The sequence below is a fragment of the Labrus mixtus genome, chromosome 17 (assembly GCF_963584025.1).
Source record: "Labrus mixtus chromosome 17, fLabMix1.1, whole genome shotgun sequence".
Taxonomy (NCBI): Eukaryota; Metazoa; Chordata; class Actinopteri; order Labriformes; family Labridae; genus Labrus; species Labrus mixtus.
In genome coordinates, this window is record NC_083628.1 from 20,007,403 (window position 1) to 20,024,859 (window position 17,457).

The 17,457-nt window shown below is 40.3% G+C and overlaps 1 protein-coding gene across 1 annotated transcript; it reads left to right on the forward strand.

Moving 5' to 3' along the window:
* The first annotated feature begins 2,683 nt into the window (after window positions 1-2,683).
* Window positions 2,684-17,128, forward strand: mfsd14ba (major facilitator superfamily domain containing 14Ba). Its single transcript, XM_061061160.1, has 12 exons — window positions 2,684-2,983; window positions 6,303-6,401; window positions 7,424-7,486; window positions 7,585-7,712; window positions 8,114-8,228; window positions 9,423-9,641; window positions 10,090-10,203; window positions 10,679-10,750; window positions 11,134-11,246; window positions 11,424-11,521; window positions 12,271-12,434; window positions 13,261-17,128. Exons 1-12 carry the CDS (start codon window positions 2,909-2,911, stop codon window positions 13,537-13,539), a joined length of 1,539 nt encoding a protein of 512 aa, XP_060917143.1. The 5' UTR covers window positions 2,684-2,908; the 3' UTR covers window positions 13,540-17,128.
* The last annotated feature ends 329 nt before the right edge of the window (window positions 17,129-17,457 follow it).

Genomic DNA, 17,457 nt, shown 5'->3' on the forward strand with positions numbered 1-17,457 from the left:
ACTTTGTTAAACCAATAAGGTCGCCCCCTGCTGGACATTTGTAAAAGTGTAAGATAAAGGTGCATTGACTTTACTTTTGTAATAACGCTAATTCTAGCTCCATATATTGTCCAAATGATCCTCAAGTGTGTGGTGTCAGTACTATTATTTGATTGCTCTCGACTGAGCCGGAGCCTTCCCGATCTGTAGCCTAATCGTAAATATTAAAAATCGGTCTGAACTGTCATTGTGTCTTTTGGTCTCCCATGTTTTCAAAATCAGTTCAGAGACCAGAATTCACAGTCCTGCTGACTCATCTCAACTTGGCTCTCTGTGCCTCTTTAGAGTTCATCTGATGGGGCGCAGTCTGCTGAGAGAGTGTCTGTGTTCATGTGTGTTCTTTTTTAAGTATTTAAAATAAATCAAACTGCTAATTTTTCATCTTTAAAACATTAAACAGAACAGAAAATCAGCCCAGATTCACAGCGATTGAATGATTCCATCAGGAGTTATTATTCCCTTTTGTCCCTCATGTGGACTAATAAACTGTGTTTTTATTTATTTATTCAGTCCTTCTTGTTTTCATTTTGCAGACTCCTTTCTCCTCTGTGACCTAGAAGAAAGATGAAAACCCTCATTATCCTCATCATCCTCATTATTATCACTGTCCTGTGAAATAATAACATGGAAGCTGGGTTTCTTCCCCCCATGGCATAAATCGGTGAAAACGTGCCGCTCATCTTTAACGGTCTCGTTTGATTTATGACGTAAGCCGAACGGTCACGTTTCCCACCGTCACCACTCTATTTTTTTCTCCTTCTAATCATGTTTTATTCACACACACACACACACACACACACACACACACACACACACACACACACACACACACACACACACACACACACACACACACACACACACACACACACACACACACACACACACACACACACACACACACACACACACACACACACACACACACACACACACACACACACACACACACACACACACTACCAAACCACAGCTACCGACACGTGATCCATCCCGTGTTTTCACCTCCGTTTGCCACTGACAGAGCAACCGGAACTTCCTTTTACAAATAAAATCCACACGATGAAAAATGGTTAACTGATTTTGAGGGTAAATTAAATTTAGGCTAGAGTAAATGTTTTTTTTAGCTGTTTTAAAGGGTTCGTGATTTTAAATGGCATATAAATTAAACAGGGCGTAAAACATGTATTTTGTCTATTGTTTTATTGTGAAGGCAGCATCTTACTTTCGGTTTGATGCTCCTGTTATCTTCCGTGTTTATGTTAACGAGCCGATCTCTCGGGTTCACACCTTCTTCGTGCTAACAGTCCCGGTTCTTGACAGTTGTCTGTAGGCTACCGGTCTGACCCGGTCAATCAGTCAAAAACCCGGTTCAGTTCTTTAATTTCCGCTGTGAACGGAACCGAACCTAAATGTAAATGTCAATTAATGCAGGTGGAACCGGAAGTAGAGAAACCTGGCTTCAAAATAAATGTGATGATATCGCCAGAGGAGGAAAAAAAAAGATAACCTGTAATGTCAGGTAGTCATTTATTAAACTCATTAATATCATTAATATGCCAATAAAGCAGAGTATAAAAAGAACTACAATTGACTAATTGATATTATTTTTAAAATCTCGAATTGGTAATTTTTTAAAAAGTGTTTAAGGATAAATAGCATATATAGCATAGTGTATAGCATATTCAGACGCAAATGAATAGGGCCTAACACCTGTAAAATTATCTTGAGCTGTTGTTCCTTTAATGTCTTTATGTCTTTCTCTTTAACAATTACTGTTTGAAAAAACATAATACACTCAGGCATGTAGCCTATAAGTTTGAGATCTTGTTGTATATGTTGTTTTATGAACATTGTAGGCCCATCTGTGGAAATCCAAAACAAAACAAAACAAATAGCCTTTCTAAAACAAGTCTCTGTGCTGATTAGAAGCAGTGAACATTACCTTTAGTCAAGCAGGGTAATTAGGCATCCCAATTATAAGGTAGATTCCTTTACTTGTCAATTAGCCATCATTCAACTACATTTCAAAAGTGTATGATGCAGTATGCAGTATTTTATCCTTCACAGCTGATGACTTATGATTGGACAGTTCTACTGTCAGTCATTCCTATAGGCCTATTATTGTATTAATGTATTGTAATGTTTCTTGTAGCTTAGTCTGTGAGCCTATATTCTATGTTTTATTGTTTTACCCGGCTGCAAAGCAAACCTCCCTTTATGGACGATAAAGCTGAACTATTATTTTCAATGTCTTTTTCAGTTTTTCATTTGCCTTTTGTATTTGTATTGGAACATCTTCCTTTATACACAAAGAGTGTATTGCTGCTCTTTTTAAGTACTTGATTTGCATTGTGTCTGAAAAATAAAGTAGCCTATAGGCCTAGATAAACAAAATACATTAAAAAAAACACACACACATAGGCTATGCTAAATCAAGAGAAAGTTAATTAAAAAGGTAATTTAAAAAAAAGGACTACACTACAACTACTTTGTCATTTTAGCTCCTGCTACCATGGTAACTGCTCCAGTGAAAAAAAAAATAGTGTTTGGGCAGTGAGTGATGCGTATTTGTACGAGTTAGACTTTTAAGTTGAAAAGGTGCCAAACCGGAAACGCTTTCCTAGTTGTTCGTAGCTTGACGCTGACCGTGGATATTCACCGAGCTGCGGACTGTCTGGCTGACCTGAGGATCTAACGGCAGACATTGTGGACGGTATCTCATCACGGTTAGAAGTGTCGTTATCCGGTAGCTTGTTTTTTTTTTAGCCTTTTCGGGGCTAAATACGGATTCATCCTGGAAGCACCCGGAGAACCGCGGATATCTACGCGGCATGGTTGCTTCGTGACCCGCGGCAGGTGTGAAGAGATGCCGGGGGAGCCGCCGGCGGGAACCGGCCGGGTGGTGCTGGTGAAGAAGATCGTCATGAAGGACGGAGCTGCGGTGGGTGGATGACCCGCCATTTTTATTTCATTCAATTAATTCATTTTTAATTTATTAATTATTATCCTACATTAATCCTGTCGATTAGATGTTGTTCTCAGTGTTTTAGAGCCCTTCATATTTTATTTAATTATTATAGCTACACCTGCATTTCTACTATTAATATGAGCTCATTTATTTCAGTTATTGATGACATAACTGCAATTTAAAACACATGACGTATTCCACATTATGACTCTCAGGTATGCTGAAAACAAACCACATTTATGATGATTTTACATTTAAAAAATATTACTAGATAAACTGAGATGACGGGGGTAACATAGCTCTGTAATAACAAGTCCTATCATCTTCATGTCAAATTCAAAGGAATAAAATATTATTTACGGTGTTAAAATGAATAAAAATGAGCCAGAGGAGAAGAGCTGCAGTCTAAAATGGCTGTTTTAGTTGGATGTGGATGAATGTGTGTTGTAATGGAGACAGCACACAGCAGGTTGGATGTGGCCCTCAGTCAGCTCGGCTTAGTGTGAGGATGATGAGGAGGAGGATGAGGATGATGTGGTCGCTCGCTCGGTCGGGATGGATCCATTATCTGTTGCATAATAACAGCTCAGTAAACCGAGGCCAGGCGAGGACTGCAGATTCAACACCGCACAGCCTCAGCCAGCGTCCATTTTAACAGCCCTGCTGAGACATAAACACATTTACAGTGTTGTCATCAAAGCAGACAGAGCTGGAATACAGTGTGGATGCTGTTTTCTCCTGCATATAACACACCAGGGCAACAAAAATGTGCTGTTTAAATCACCACTATCTCCAAAAAGGCAGACTGTTTTTACAGCATGAAGTCCCATTTCATCATTTTGAGCTGAATGAATGAAAATGACTGGACTCCTATTTGTGCTTTACTCAGATAAAACATCACATGAAGAAAAAGCTCTGGGAAATTCTGATGAGAATTGTTCACAATTTGTTTAACATTTTACTGAACATAATGTGATGACAAATGGCCGACAGATAGATGAAGCAATAAGGAACATGGTTGTTTGCTGCAGCAGCTCTTCAAACAGCTTCAGGTGACAAAGGTGGATGAAAAAGAAGATACCAACAACATGAATAGAAATAAAGTAAACAAATGCTCCGTCCCTTATCGTGCAGCAAATAGAGCCAAAACATGCAGTCCTTTTTAATAAATCACTTGGTCAACAAAGTAAGTTATCGTACAGATGAAATGCCACAAATGTCAAAACTTCAGTATAGGACAGTTTTAATAAGTTATTTTTGGGCTTTTTATGCTTTTCTTGTAGAGATAGGACAGTGGATAAAGAAATCAGGGAGAGAGAGAGAGTGGGGAATGACATGCAGGAAAGGAGCCACGGGTCGGATTCGAACCCCGGCCGTCCGCTTGATAGACTAGCCTCCGGTGCATGCACTAACCACTAGTAGCAGTGGTGCCTCCAGACTTTGTTTGCACACACGCCTTGCAACATTTCAAAGATGGCTGAGCAACGAGCCTCGTTAAATTCAACATGAAATGAAGAACTGATCCACATATTGCCCCTGGAGTTACTTTTGTATGTGTTAAAGGTGGAGTCAGAAGCTCACACTCACTGCAGGACGTAGTGTGTACATTTACTGCTTGTACCGACACTGCAAGCTACCGCAGAGAGATTAGACCAACCTGACCGCCGGTGTTTGGCACCTGCCTGGCCAACAGAAAGCAGGCCAACTCCACGTTCAGGGGTGAAAGCCATCACCCTCGTTTTGGAAAGAGCTTTATCAACCTTGCCTTTCACCTCACTATGATATGAGAGAAGTCCATCCTCTCCGTCTTTTGCCTGCTCCACTTTTCAGAAAATGTGTGCTCAAACAGGTTGTTTGGAGATTTTCCCTTCATGACATCACAAAGGGCAGTAGCCCCTCCCCCAGGTGGGTGACACTCCCACAGCTAGGTGTTTGTTCTGCCCTCTGAGTCTGCCTTCTCACCGTAAACAATAGGACATGGAGAGAGAAAGACCGAGCCACCAAAGTCCTTCCAGAGAGGGGGCGTGGTCAGACACCGCTCATTTACATATTTAAAGGTACAGACACAGAAACAGCCTGTTCTGAGCAGGGCTGAAGTAGAGGGGTTTAAGGGACGTATGCGCTTCTTTGGATGAAGAATTAAATCAAATAATCACAAAAAGTAAATGAGTGAAAACGACAAAAAGAACCCTGATAATAATTCAACTATTCCTGTAATGATCTTCTTCTACTTTCACACTGACTCTCACCTGCTGACCTGAAGCTTAATAACACAGGAGAGAGTAAGTGATTATCTAAGTAGTCTAAATCTGCTCCAGTATAGATAATCACCTGTTATTATTCAAGCTAAAGATAGAAAATGGTCCATTTTACCGACTCAATCCTTTGTATCCGTGTCAGTAGGCTAACAATCACTTAATGTCACTTCACTGGTGCTCCAGTTAAAAGCTTTTGATTAGAGCACACCAAACCCTCACCTGTGTCTCTGGGGTTCAAATGATTATGCTTTGTTTGTTACTTCTCTGTCACTCGCGTCGACGGACGCTCTTCAACGGACGCTCTTAAAGGCTCTGTCACTCGCTTTTTTCCCTCAACAGAGCTTGTTAGCTTGTTTTACAAAGTGGAGACAGTGGTGCATTAATAAAATCCACAGTATTGAGCTTTGATTTGAGTCTACAACACCAGAGAAGAACTTTTTTCGGCTCACCACGAGCCGTTTATTGACGAGCCTCTGAGTGTTGTGATTTGGGTCAGAACCCACAAAAAGAGATTTTAACTACATAACATTACCAGAGGATGGTAATGTAACGTTGGCTCGGCTCCAGCCCCCTAATGGGAAAAATGGAATAGATAATAGATTCAGCTCTTTTACATTTATTTCCTCTGCGTGGCTGGGACAGTATTTATTTTGTGCCATGCGTCTCATTTTTGGGATTGCAATATTGTAGGAATAAGTGAAGGGAATATCCTCAAATGACATGAATGACCATTTCAAATAACCTCAAGAGTTCAGCGCTGATTAAAACACAAATTCGAAGAACTATGTTTTATAGGATAAAATGATGAAGTAATGACATTTGACCCAAAATGTTAAAGATCAAATCAAAGGTCTTGGAAAAGAACGTTTACTTTTATTCCCATGAATCTATATTTCACAAGCATCGAAGGAATTAAGTCAGAGTTGGCCCAAATGTCCACTTAGACTTGAGGTTTGAACTCATTGGATTTGATCTTCAGAGGTTTTTAAAAAAAAACTGTGATTGTAAAATGTGTGTTGTTTTGTGTGTTTCAGCTGCAGCAGGGGATCGGCAGGCCCAGTGTGTATCACGCCGTGGTGGTCATCTTCTTGGAGTTCTTCTCCTGGGGATTACTCACCACACCCATGCTCACTGTGAGTAACACTTTGTGCTGATGACAAGATGTGTGTCACATGTGTGCGTCGACATCCCAGTAGCTGATTGATTTCATACTTAAGGATTAGCTCTGACATCACACGGGTCCAATCTGTGAAACAATATGTCACTGAACGTGTTGTTATTCATAACTTATGAACATTAACAGAAACTTTTGGAAATTGATTTAAAAATAGTTGGCTGGAGATATATATTTTTTATTGAGCTCCTTCTTGGTGCAAAATGGATTGATAGATGGTTTGAGCCAGAAAGAAAGTTTCTAACTCGTCGGGTTAAAAAGGCCTTTTGTTAAACAAGGTGGATTTTTCATTTGTTTGACAAAGTAGGTATTTTGCATCTTGTGCATAAAGATAGTTTGTGTGTTAATGAGTATCAAGCTAGATCAGTCAATGTTGAGGAAAAAATATTTGGTATTTGTGGATGAAGCCATGTTTTGTAAACTAGGGCTGCTCGATTATCTTAAACTAGGGCTGCTCGATTATGACAGAAATCATGATCCTGATTATTTTAATTAATATTGACATCCCGATTTTTAAACATGATCACTCATTGATTTCTCAACATCTGCATCACAAGTATTTATCCAAACACTCTGCAGGACATGACAAAAGTCAGTGCAACAAGGCATGCGGCACAATGATTGTCTAATGATGATGATCTTGTTTCCATTATTGTGGGAAGACGAAATATTAATCGAAAATTGAAACTTGATTAATTGCCCAGCAGCACTATAATGTAAACCTTGAAGTGCAAAAAACGTGTACATCGAACATGAGGAGAAAGATATTTATGATGGTTTTTGTGGAGCAGGAGAAGTGTTTGAATTTGGAGGAACAGAATCAATATTTAGTATATTTTTGATTCACACAGAGTTTGAATTTTATGGAGCGAGAGCTGCATTGCAATAATTAAGAAGCTATTTTGGATCTGGCCACATAAATGAAGGCTGTTGACCTGTTTTCTGTGAATTCTGTTAACATGTTTGTTCCTCTTTTTGTAGGTTTTACATGAAACATTCCCTCAGCACACGTTCCTGATTAACGGACTCATTCAGGGCGTGAAGGTAACAACTTCAGCTTGAAGACTCATATTATACAAATGACAAAAAAAGATCATCAATGTGGATTTAATATGTCACTGACCCCACCTCTTCCTGTCCAGGGTCTGCTGTCGTTCATGTCGGCACCTCTGATTGGTGCGTTGTCGGACGTGTGGGGCAGGAGGACGTTCCTATTGGTCACTGTCTTCTTCACCTGCGCTCCGATCCCCCTGATGAGGCTCAGCCCCTGGTAGGAATCTCTGTTTCTTCTGATTCTGGTACATGAGTTAAGAGAAGTAAACTTCAGACGAGGTTAAAATCATCAAAAAGGTGAACGTTCAGCTCGGGGCAGGCCGGTCAAGATCCTCTACATCAGACTAATACGACTATTAACTTCTTTAACAAGAAGGTGAATCTCCTCATGCTGTCAATCACTTTCAATGGTTTAAAATCCTTGAGTTTTTTTCATTTCTGCAAAGAAATGATTTCCCTTAATAAAAATGTGATGATCACTTTTTAAATCAAAAGCTAGCCTGATCCTCTGAAAGGCATCAAACAGATAATTCCACTTCACAGGTTAGAAATGCAGGAAGTTATTTTTGTGTTGATGAAAGTGAATCATCTGAAAGTGTTTCTCTGCTCGTCCTGCAGGTGGTACTTCGCCATGATCTCCATGTCCGGAGCTTTCTCCGTCACCTTCTCGGTCATCTTCGCCTACGTCGCTGATGTGACGGACGAGAGAGAGAGGAGTACGGCGTACGGTCTGGTGAGTTCTCCTGCCAAACAGAATACATACGTCATCAGTACACAACACAGGAGCATAACAGGGTAGATTCTCATTCTCAATATCAGAGTTTTCATTGACGCATTTCTCGTCTTTTTTCATGACGAGGTGGCGATCTTATCAAAAATGTGTCTTTAAAAAAGACAGACTCACTTTTTAAGGGCTGCCAGTTGTGCATATATTTTGATGTGTGTAAATAAAGGATGACTCTAAAGGAGTCAGCTAGGCAGTTACATAACATCAGAGTGACCGCAGATCATCAGACAGACGACAGACGGAGGTGTTGAATGACAGACGGTGCAGCCGTGGAGGAGAGATTGACAAACAAACATCAGCTTAGAAGAGGAAGTATCTGAGGACACAACAAGCTTTGTGTTGGGTTTTATTACTATCTTACATAATAAGGATTAGGTGATCCTTGTCATTTTGGACCTGAGTTTGACTTGTCAAACACAAGTCAAAGTGAATCCTTCTTAAAGGACCATGACTCTAAAAAGGTCTGTAGTTCACAAAAAGAACATTAGGGTTGGGTTTTGATTTTTCAAAAGTTAGCATGGTCCTTAATTTATAGAGAAATCTAAATCTCTATCCAAATATATATATTGTTCTACTGTTTTAAAAGCACCAGTCTGCGGCTGTGAGGCATCTGAAGGCTGTTTGCTAGCCGCCATTATATAACAAAAGAAGAAGAAAGTATTAGTGCCAGATGCCGATAAAAGGGCTGTAGTGATTCTGAACTGGAGATTTTAGCTTGAAGGCGTTCTTTATATGCAAACATAAAACTAGCATTTCATTAGTCTACACACTTTAATATTAAAAACAAGGTCATTGGTCAGACAGACGGAGGAGGAGGGTGAGACAGCACGGGTTATAGCGTGATCAACCAACAGTCTTTAAGAGGTTTTAGAAAGACAGCGCGGTGAACATGGCCCACGTCCCCACATAAACAGAGGGCTTAATGATTTGATCAAAGTTTTATATCACATCATCCGCTCCTCCGTACTTCTTCTTTTTAAAGGCTAATGAAGCTGAATGAGGCTTCTTGTTAACTAGATATGGACACTACAAACTCATGGGTTAGGGTTAGTCGAAAGTTAGGATCATCTTCTTTTTATATATTTTTCTATCTTGTTGCAACAAGTGTCATCCTCTAAAGTTTTATTTTTGCATCTCTAGGTGTCGGCTACTTTCGCAGCCAGCCTGGTGACGAGCCCAGCGATCGGGGCGTACCTGTCCGCCTGGTACGGAGACAACCTGGTGGTTCTGCTGGCCACGCTGATCGCTCTTGCCGACATCTGCTTCATCCTGCTGGCCGTACCCGAGTCCCTGCCCGACAAGATGAGGCTCAACACTTGGGGGGCGCCCATCTCCTGGGAGCAGGCCGACCCTTTCACTGTCAGTACCCAATAAAAAAAACATGATGTATTTGTCTCGTTGGTTTCATGATGAGCTCTTAGCAGGGTTTTTTTCTTCTTGTAGTTAAATGTAGTCTTTTATTTCTCAATGATTTATCCTGCTCTCTGTTTCTGGACACAGTATGTAGAGTGGAGACATGGGCAAAGGCATCGCAGTGTTCCTCAACACAGTGACATTTTTTAAGAATTGAACCATTTGAATAGAATAATTATAATAAAATAGTCAAATGAGATTCTGATGTATTTAACAGACTTCAACCCTTTACCTCTCAGGCTTTAACTTAAGGCTTACTCATCATCTGACAGTTGTACTTTGTCTCCTTCTCTCTCTCTCTCGCTCTCTGTGTCTCTCTCTCTGTGTGTCTCTCTCTCGCTCTCGCTCTCTCTGTCTCTCTCTCTCTGTCTCTCTCTCTCTCTCTCTCCTTCAGTCCCTGAGGAAAGTCGGTCAGGATCCAACTGTCTTGCTAATCTGCATCACTGTGTTCCTGTCGTACCTGCCCGAGGCCGGACAGTACTCCAGCTTCTTCCTCTACCTGAGACAGGTGAGCCACACACAGCCGACCACTGCTGCGTTTTCCTGCTCCAGATTCTAGACGTTTATTGTCACTCCGATTACACAAGGAGGTTAATTGAAAAACGTGAAGTAATATGTACGACAAATAATAATAATAAAACAAAATGACATACTAAGAGAGGAAGTTATAACGATGATATATATATATACATATATATATATATATATATAGGTATTTTTTAGAAAAGTCACAGTCTGTTTTTGTGAGGTCTTTAGGGTCCACTCATACTAGGCCCAGTTGTCCCGTACCCTGCTGAAGCACGATGACCTTTTTGTTATAGAACAAACATGCTGATCAACAGCAGACATATTGCTTTATTCTGATCGAATAAAAAGCGAAGGATCTGACATTTTAAACATTGTTTTGTTTAGTAAGTTTTATTCCTTGTGTATTAGGTTACACTCTTGTGACACAGTGATAATAAATTCTGTTTGTCCTCCAGGTCATTCATTTCTCCTCAACAACCCTCGCTGTGTTTATCGGAGTGGTGGGGATTCTATCCATCATAGCACAGGTAACACACACACACACACACACACACACACACACACACACACACACACACACACACACACACACACACACACACACACACACACACACACACACACACACACACAAACTTTCCTCCTACAGTCTTTACTCTCGTCTCTTCAAACAAGAGGCTTACATGTGACCGTATGAGCATGCTCATCAACATCTGTCTTAGGCTTCACACATTAAATGTAAATCAGGGCTGGTTACAGTATTTGGCTCGGTGTAAAATGTTGAGATTGACCCAAATAATCAAATATAGTTACACTAGAAGCAGATTGAATTAAATAAATGTTATGAATTATAGATACAAAGTAAGAGCATCATTAATAACCCCCTCCCTCTCTCTCTCTGTTTCTTCAGACTCTGTTCCTCACTCTGCTGATGAGGACTCTGGGAAATAAAAACACAGTTCTGTTGGGTTTGGGTTTCCAGATCCTTCAGCTGGCCTGGTACGGCTTCGGATCCGAGCCATGGTGAGATTTTTGTTTGTTTTTTTCTGATTTTGTTTTGACGAAGCAAAATGAAAAGTAAAAACAATTCAATCATGATATACATGCAGGGTAGTCAGGGTGTGGTTGAAGAGGAGATATCATTCTGAGATCTAACATATGCACCTCTAACCTTGTATGTGTGTGTTTGTGTGTTTACAGGATGATGTGGGCAGCGGGTGCTGTAGCAGCGATGTCCTCCATCACCTTCCCGGCCGTCTCTGCTCTTGTGTCACAGTCTGCTGATCCTGACAAACAAGGTGACAAAGAAAACATCCTCTTCACTCTCCTGGCTTCTACCCATCATCTCACCGTGTCTTTCTCTCCTCCTCTGTTCCTCTTTTTTTTTCTCCTTTGCTCTCATACTCTGCTTAACTTCTGTTCCTCTCCTTTCTCTCATCCCTCTTGTCTTGCTCTCCTCTCCTGTTCTCTCTCTCTTATATATTTTCCTCCCCCCTGATCTCTCTCTCCTTTCCTATCCTCCTCTCCCCCTTTTTTTCTGCTTGCATCTACACTCTTCATTCTCATATCTCCTCTCTTCCTCTGACATTGCTCTTTAGTCTCTCCTCTACTTTCTTTATCTTCTTTCTTCTGTCCTATCCCATCCTCGTCTCACCTTCCTCTTCAGTCACTCCTCTCCTCCCTTTTCCTCCTCCATGATCTCTCTCTCCTCCTTTCTCTTCCCCTGTGCTCGTCTCTCTCCTGATCTCTGATTCCTTTCTCTTCTCTCTTCTCTCCGTACTTATCCTTCTATATCCAACCCTCTTCTCCTCCTCTTTCCTCTCCTCTCCTTCCTTTTATTCCTCTCATTTTCTTCTCATTCTCTTCGCCTCGCCCTTCTTCTCTTCTTTTGTCTCTCTCATCCTCCTCCTCAGATCAATAGGTCAGTGTGTTGCTATGGATTTTCTGGATAGCAGTCTGTGTTACTGAAGCAGTGAAAGACATCCTCCTCTGGCTAAATTTATCAGTAGATACAGTGTTCATTGTGTCTCTTCTCCTCCTCCTGCAGGTGTGGTCCAGGGGATGATAACAGGGATCAGAGGCCTGTGCAACGGTCTGGGTCCAGCTCTGTATGGATTTGTTTTCTTCCTCTTTAACGTGGAACTAAACGCCATGGACCCCATCCAGGGAGACTTCAGCATCGACCCCCTGCCTATTCACAGTCCCACTGAGGTACAGAAAACATTCAACATTAAGGAATGTCCGTGTCAGTCACTACACGGTTTAATGTCAACACCCTCCCTAGCACCAGAGTTACTGGTCCAATAAACAAAACAAATTACTAATATATCTATGTGTTGATCCTGCACAAGCACAGTGAACAGATAGCTTCTTCAATATTTTTATCTTAATTATGATAAACATGTATGTGGGCTGTGTCAGGTTAAACTGGCATATTGACAGGAGCAATGCACATCCACATTTACCACATTTTGCTAATGTAGCCACATTCTGCAGACAAAATGACATCATTAGCATGCAGACAATTTTAAATTAAGCAATGTCAATGGCCTTAGAAGTTATTTGCCCAGGAGCAACCCTGTTTATACCTTTCACATAGATGGAGAACCAACCTGAGGCTTTCATACGAGCACTTCATCTGAGGCAGACGTATCGACAAACAGCCAGACACAGAGCAGCTTGTGTGGGAAAATAGAAGCCAGTATTTTAAACAGTGATGTGTGGATTAGCTCTGAATTCATCCAGATTACCTGCACACACAGATAATCCTCCAGCCGCCCACTCAGACAAATTATTTTGCAGATTTGCATGAGCAGAATCTGGAAAGGAAAAATCACCTCCTGCCTCATTAGCTATAAGGTGAACATCTGCTCTCCTGTTCCTGAGTCGCTTTTTAAGAATCAAACCAGGTGAAAATAGTGACAGGTGTTCAGAATAACTTCATCAAAATATTCAAGACTCATTACTATTTAAAAAAAATGTATTCTGATAAAGGACAACGAATTGAAACATTTTTCCTTCTTTGTGTCTCTCTCAGCGAGCCCTCATCCCTGGCCCGCCCTTCCTGTTGGGGGCGTGCACTGTGGTCGTCGCCTTCCTCGTCGCTCTCTTCATCCCTGAGAAACCCGCCTGCTCCGCATCTTCCTCCCATCTATCCCTCAGCGATAAGCCCCGCCCAGACAGCAACAGCAAAGAGTCAATGTCCTCGCTGGCCGGTGTCCACATCAACACACCTCTACCAGGCAGCGATGAAGAGACTCCTCCCACTGCCAGCGACGAGGACTTTGAGCCACTCCTGCAGGACAGTATTGTTTGATTGACAGCTAGAATTGACACACAGGGCGGAGCTTAATTGATTGACACTTGGTTTAAGGGCAAAGAACTAGTTATACATTTCCAAGGCGGGACTAAGTGTTCTTTTGTTGTCTGAAGATTGACCGCAAGAAGCTCCAATTGCATTCTCTTTGTGAGAAGGAAATATTACTTCCTACTAACGGAGGTATCAACATCCTTGACCGACCAATGAGGATGTTTCTTTTGCAAGGGCGTATGAGCTGCCCACATGATGTCTTTGGTTGATTTGACAGTTTTTGGATTGAAAAGTCGGGGCCAACCGAGACGAGACAGTTAAATTGAGACCATCGATTGATTAACAAGCAGAGGGATCATCTGCTATTTTAAGGAATGGATACGTCCATTTTTGGGATACGCCCACTTTTGGGACTCACCCGAATCAAATCCCCTGTGAAGGGAGGAGAAGTATTTTTGAGGCTTTAATGGAAGGATTACTGCTCATCTTTAAGCTTGAAGTCTTTGATTGTTTTTGTGATAAACTAACAAGGTATTTTTACCTTCAGCTGTATCATTTGAAGCTGTATTTTAATTATTTCTTATTGTTCATTGTACAAAAAGAAATACGTCTGCAAAATATTTACAGCAGCCAAAACATCAATGTTTATATTTTTTGTGTGTTGAAGAACTTTTTTTGTTACTGGTTTTATTTGGTTGGGTTAGGGGATTTTTATTTTTTTAAGTGTACAGTATCTTACCTGCTATCGATGCTGACCAGGTATGAATGTTAAAAGCTAAGAGATGAGTCGGCAACATGAACTCCTTCATGTCCAAATATCAGTTTGAAGACCGTTTCATCTTAACTTTAATTGCCAAGTTTTTTTTTCTTTTTTCAAATTTCACCCAGGGAAATATTTTAGCCAAAAAAGGCCCTAAAAAGATATATATATATATACATGTATATATATATATATATATATATTTATTGTACATATTATACAAATCTTGAGATGAGAAACCCCAAGAATGATGAAGAGGTTCAGTTTAATAACCAAACGCCTCAGTTTCAGTGTAACTTTCCTTATTTCACCGGTCCGTGTTCCTGTTTGTCACTCTACCTCAGATCAGTGTGTTTCAACATCCCTTTCAACCTGGATTTCTCCTTCACCTATGTTTTATTTTTGATATCAAAGTCACTTTATGAAAGTGCTGCTGGCTGCTGGTAGCGGGGAAACCTCAGAGCTGCAACTCTTTGTCAAGCGTGTAAAAATGTGTTTTTATTTCTAGCGATGCTCAGATGATGCTTTCTTATTTCAGAAACATGTTTTCTCCTTGCGTTATCTCAATATATATACTCTTTAAACATCACCAATTGTGTTGCTGATTAAACTATAAGTTGCACTTTAATACATTTTTAATATGATAATTTAAAATATATATATTTAAGATTCAGATCAACAATGGATTCTCAAAATGACTCAAAATTTGGTCTGCAACTTCTTTGTTTGCTCCAGATTCCCCATGCTAGATTCGGTAACACTCAGATGTGTGTGTGTGTGTGTGTGTGTGTGTGTGTGTGTGTGTGTGTGTGTGTGTGTGTGTGTGTGTGTGTGTGTGGCCTGAAGTATAGATGTACAAAGATGTGAAGAAGTGCTGGGATCTGAATTATGCACTTTCATAAATTTTTTGGCAAGATTTTTTTCTCCAGATTGAAAAAAAAAAAAGACTGTATATCAATATGGAGAGTGCACATTTGTTTCCTTCCGCTGTACTAACTGTGGAATTGATGCCACGCCCCTTCCAAGAACTGAGGCGCCATTTTACTTACCAATAAGACATCAAAGATCCCTAAGATCAGTCCGAAGCAGAACACGTTAATATTAAGGAAAGTTCAGTGACTGTTGTTGGTTTTCGTTAAATATTCTCTCGTCTACTGTCGCAGCTTAATTTACAGTCTTTGGTTTGAACACAGCTTGAGCTCGTCAAATGTAGCATCTTAGCCTCTTAAATCCTCCCAAATTGTAGAACCAAACGTAGAGGAAGTCTTACTTTCTTCAGAAAAGAATATGCAAGACTGCTCGGCTTTTACTGGTGTCATGCTGTCATCCAGAATGTGTGTTAGTAAAAGCCACTAGATGGCAGCTTTGCACCATTATCGTTCTCCAAAACCGAAATGTTTCGAGCTTTGATTTCCCTGGGTCAGTGTGCCTTCAACGAGCTTCATCTCTTTTGTTTTTTCCAAAGGTTTATTTTGCGGCTTTTTCTGCTTTATTTTAGAGAGAGGACAGTGAGTGGAGTCAGAAATCAGAGAGAGAGAGAGTGGGTAACAACATGCAGAAAAGGAGCCACAGGTTGGATTTGAACCCGGGCTGCCTGCTTAGAGGACTATAGTTTCTGTACATGGGGTGCGCACACTAACCACTAGACTACCTGGCGCCTGTTCATTTCTTTTTTCTTTTCTCTGTAACATCAGGCGATCACTTGTATGCTTTGGGGTCTCATAGTCCTTTATTTTATTATTTTAAAACAATATAAAGAAAATCAGATGTTTGATTTTCTTCCACACATGTTGCAGTTTTTTGTTTTTCTCGCTGCCAGCAGTATTTTTCTTTGAATGAACTTATACTTGAAGCATTAGATAGAGATTTATTGAGAGCTTTAGAGTAGAAATGCTGAAGACTTTAAGAGTATATAACGGACACAGAGTGTACAGAGTGATATGCTTTATGACCTTAAAATGTACATGTACATGAGAATGATCTATTGGTTTGTATATATTGTAAGTGAAGCGTGGGTCGGCTCGTTCAGTGTGATCGATCTGAAGGTTGTCCCTTCAGATTTCAGTGCAGTGAAGCTCAACGGCACTGAGACAGTCCAGACTCACTCGGGACTCTGCGATCTGTTTTTGCAACTCAACAAATAAGAGCATCGATCTTTATGTTTTGTTTTTATTATTCTTTGTTCATACAAACAATTACGTCCCTCTTTTTTCTGAGTATGTTTACATGCACATTAGTATCCGGGAAATCGTTTTTTTCTGTATTTTGTCATTTTTTTCAAACATGATGATCATCTACTCTTTTTATACGGATTTAAAGGTGCTAGATCAGATCAAGATATTTGCATTTTTCTCAACTGTTTTTGCTTTTTTTGTATCAGTTAGACACTTCAGTTTCTTTTCATAGACATGACTACAAACCCCCTGTTTTCACTGCTGTTAACATTGCATTAAGATTGACTTCTATTTCTCTGATATACCAGCTTCTTTTTTTTTAAATAACCCAAACCCTTTTATCTAGGTGTGCATAAACCAGGATGAGTGTTAATCCAGGTTTCTATAGTCCCAATATGATGTTTGTAGAAGTAACTATTCCAAAAACCCATCTAACGAGTAGGATATTAGTGTACATATGAGCACTGCATTTGATTTTACTCTCACCTGTGAGGCTGACTCAGCGGTGTAAATATTGTACATGCATTGGATGTCTGTACATGTGAAGATATTAAATGTACATGGGATTCACTGTAAATACACGCTGTCTGTTGTCTTGTCTGGAAGTTGTACGAGCCAGATGTTGGTTATTGGAAATTAAAAACAAAAACAGCACTTGAAATCTGAATGATGTGTGCTTTTTTTTTTAAGAATAATTCCAGTTGGACATTGTTGTTCCCCACATCCTCCTGGGAAACATTGAAGAATAAATGAAGAATATCAAGGTGAACTTTATTCTTACAGTACTGATTGAATGGGCGTACGTTGATTTAAATCAAATCCTGGAAGGGCCCATTCACTGGGCCTTTAAGGGCGGTGAAGTAATGCAGAATAGGTTAAGTAATAATTCAGAGTACGTACAAGAGCATATATTGAACCTAACCATACGCATACATATGCTCACATACATACACACACGGGCAGTAGGAGACAGACAAGTTACATGAGTTA

What these genes read in the sequence shown, in the direction of transcription:
- mfsd14ba (XM_061061160.1), top strand. Translation starts at nt 2,909, where the DNA reads ATGCCGGGGGAGCCGCCGGCGGGAACCGGCCGGGTGGTGCTGGTGAAG. An exon ending in GACTCATTCAGGGCGTGAAG is followed by an intron (nt 7,487 to 7,584) that starts GTAACAACTTCA and finishes CTTCCTGTCCAG; the next exon opens with GGTCTGCTGTCGTTCATGTC. An exon ending in CTGATGAGGCTCAGCCCCTG is followed by an intron (nt 7,713 to 8,113) that starts GTAGGAATCTCT and finishes CTCGTCCTGCAG; the next exon opens with GTGGTACTTCGCCATGATCT.